Source organism: Thalia democratica, chromosome 5 (assembly GCF_965202585.1).
Source record: "Thalia democratica chromosome 5, ktThaDemo2.hap1.1, whole genome shotgun sequence".
Classification (NCBI taxonomy): Eukaryota; Metazoa; Chordata; class Thaliacea; order Salpida; family Salpidae; genus Thalia; species Thalia democratica.
Window position 1 is genome coordinate 4,917,395 of NC_139169.1, and position 2,526 is coordinate 4,919,920.

General features: G+C 30.8%; 1 protein-coding gene across 1 annotated transcript; it reads left to right on the forward strand.

Annotated features, from left to right (window-relative positions):
- Positions 1-207: 207 nt before the first annotated feature.
- LOC145835656 (zinc finger MYM-type protein 1-like) lies at positions 208-2,295 on the forward strand. Its single transcript, XM_082943338.1, has 2 exons — positions 208-211; positions 374-2,295. Exons 1-2 carry the CDS (start codon positions 208-210, stop codon positions 2,293-2,295), a joined length of 1,926 nt encoding a protein of 641 aa, XP_082799464.1.
- Positions 2,296-2,526: the final 231 nt, after the last annotated feature.

The window sequence follows — 2,526 nt, forward strand, 5'->3', positions numbered from 1 at the left end:
ACAAAAACAGTTTATAACACACTTACTTGAAAGCTGTACTTTTAAAATAACTTTATTAAAAGAAATATTATTGTTAGTTTTCACAGAAATTTTAAAAGTTTACAAAAAATCAGTCGTTTTTCATTTTAAAGCAATCTATGCAAGTTATCAGGAAATGGTAATTTTCATAGTACTAAAAGTATTATATTAACAATTATTTAGACTAACATGAGTGTTTTGGATGTTTTAAAATTTAATGAGCTTTTAGAAAATTAACCCCTTAAAAATTGTTAAAGATTTTTTAAAGGGCACTTGGCTAAGTATTTTTTTGTTTTAAAGAAGGCAACCCTAAAGCTTTGTGTTACTATAATATTTATTTAGTGTTGTTTAATAGGTAGAAAGTTCAAGAGAAAATTCAACAAGGAGTATTACACAACGCATAAGTGGCTGTGTGGATGTGAACATACTTTAGCTCTGTACTGTTTTCCTTGCATATTGTTTGGTGGTGAGGATGCTTGGACCAAATCAGGTTTTAAAAATTTAGTAAAAGTTGCTGAAAGAACTAGAACCCATGCCAATTCGCCAAAGCACATCGACAACATGGTATCATTTAATTTACTCGGCAAAAATTGTATACAAGCTCATTTGAGCAAAAGCTACAAGAATAGCATTGATAAACACAATCAAGAAGTACTGAAAAACAGAAAAGTATTGTTAACTATAATTGATAGTGTGCTTTTCTGTGGCTTCCAAGAAATAGCTTTGAGACGGCATAATGAAATGGAAGATTCTTTAAACCCTGGTGGCTTTAGATCTTTGCTTAAGTTTGCTAGCAAACTTGACAAAGATCTTAAAATGCACTTTAAAACAAGTAAAGCATTTTCAGGGTTGTCTCCAACTATACAAAATGAAATTTTGTTGTGTGCCTTGGAAATTTACAGGAAGGAAGTTATATCTCAAGTACGGCAGACAAACTTTGTAGCAGTAATTGCGGACGAAACAACAGATGTGAGCGTGCAAAACCAATTGTCTATAGTGATAAGATATATCAACAATGACAGTGTCGTTGAGAGGTTTTGGGGTTTTTTTCAGCCAAAAAGAGTAAATGCAGAAGGTATTTCAGAAGTTATTTTAAATGAGCTGGAGAAAATCCTGCAGGGTGACAAAAAAAAATTAATTGCTCAGACTTATGACGGTGCTTCAGTCATGAAGGGAAGAATAGGAAGGGTTCATGTTAAAGTAAAGGAAGTTTATAAAAACGCTTATTACGTACATTGTGCTGCTCATCAGCTAAATTTGGGGCTTTCGATGGCTGCTAGCTGCAACCGAGAGGCAAAACTTTTTTTCGCTAAATTGGATCAAATTCCTACTTTGTTTTCTAAGTCACCAGAAAGAAGACGAGTAGTTGAAGTAAATGTTCCATCTGGATGTAAAACTAGATGGAACTACAACTCAAAAACCGTATGCAAAGTTGCAGAAAGGAAAACCGAGTTACTAACAGGATTTGAATACTTTAATAATCACACTGACAGTTACGGCTATTCAACTATAGCTGCGGCAGAAAACTGCATAAGAATCTTAAATGATGAAAAGTTCAACTTTTGGTTGAAGATTTTTTCTAAGCTTATGCCAGAAGTAGATATTTTGTATAATTTAATGCAAAGCACTAATCTAACTGTGAAAAAAGTCGAACAACATGTGAAAAATTTTCAAGATGCTGTTAATAGTGTTCGTAATTCTAGTGTTACAGATCATGCAAAAATATGCCTCTCTTCTTCCGCCAAAGAAGTTTGTGACAGTGTAAGGTTAAATGTTGCTAAAAGATTTAACTTTTCAGGACACTTGAGAATATCCCAGTTGTTTTTAGAAAATATGTATTCGTTTTATTTAAAATGTTTTCCTTCTGACCTTATCGAAGCAGTGAACAACTTTTATCCTGTTGTCAATTGTAAAAAGCTACAAACCGAATTAATGGTTATTTATAATCGACAAGAAATGCACAAAGGGGGATTAGTAAAAACTCTGCTGTACATAAAGAATAACAATCTTTCTGATAGTTTTTGTGAAACTATAAAACTTTTAGAAATTTTAATAACCATACCTATGTGTTCAACTGAAGCTGAAAGGACATTTTCATCTCTAAAGAGAATAAAAACATATTTAAGAAATACCATGGGTCAGTCTAGACTAAACTCCCTAGGTGTTATTTCTGTTGGTAGAGACTTAATTAAAAACTTTAGTGGTTTTAATGAGGAAGTTATGAATTTATTTATAAACAAAAAAGATAGAAGGATGCATTTTCATTACAAAGGTTAAAAATATGCATTTAAGATTTTTCTTTGTAAGTACTTTAGCTTTTAATAAACATGACATGTTTCAGATATATGTTTTTTATTATTATATATTATTACCTGTAGTTTTTTTTTTACAAATTCTGTTTTTTGTCTGACTTAAATTACATTTTATTTTGTTAATATTTTCGAAATTGTTTAGCTATTTTATATAAAAAAATTTGCTTTTGTAGGAATTCAGATATTCATATATTTT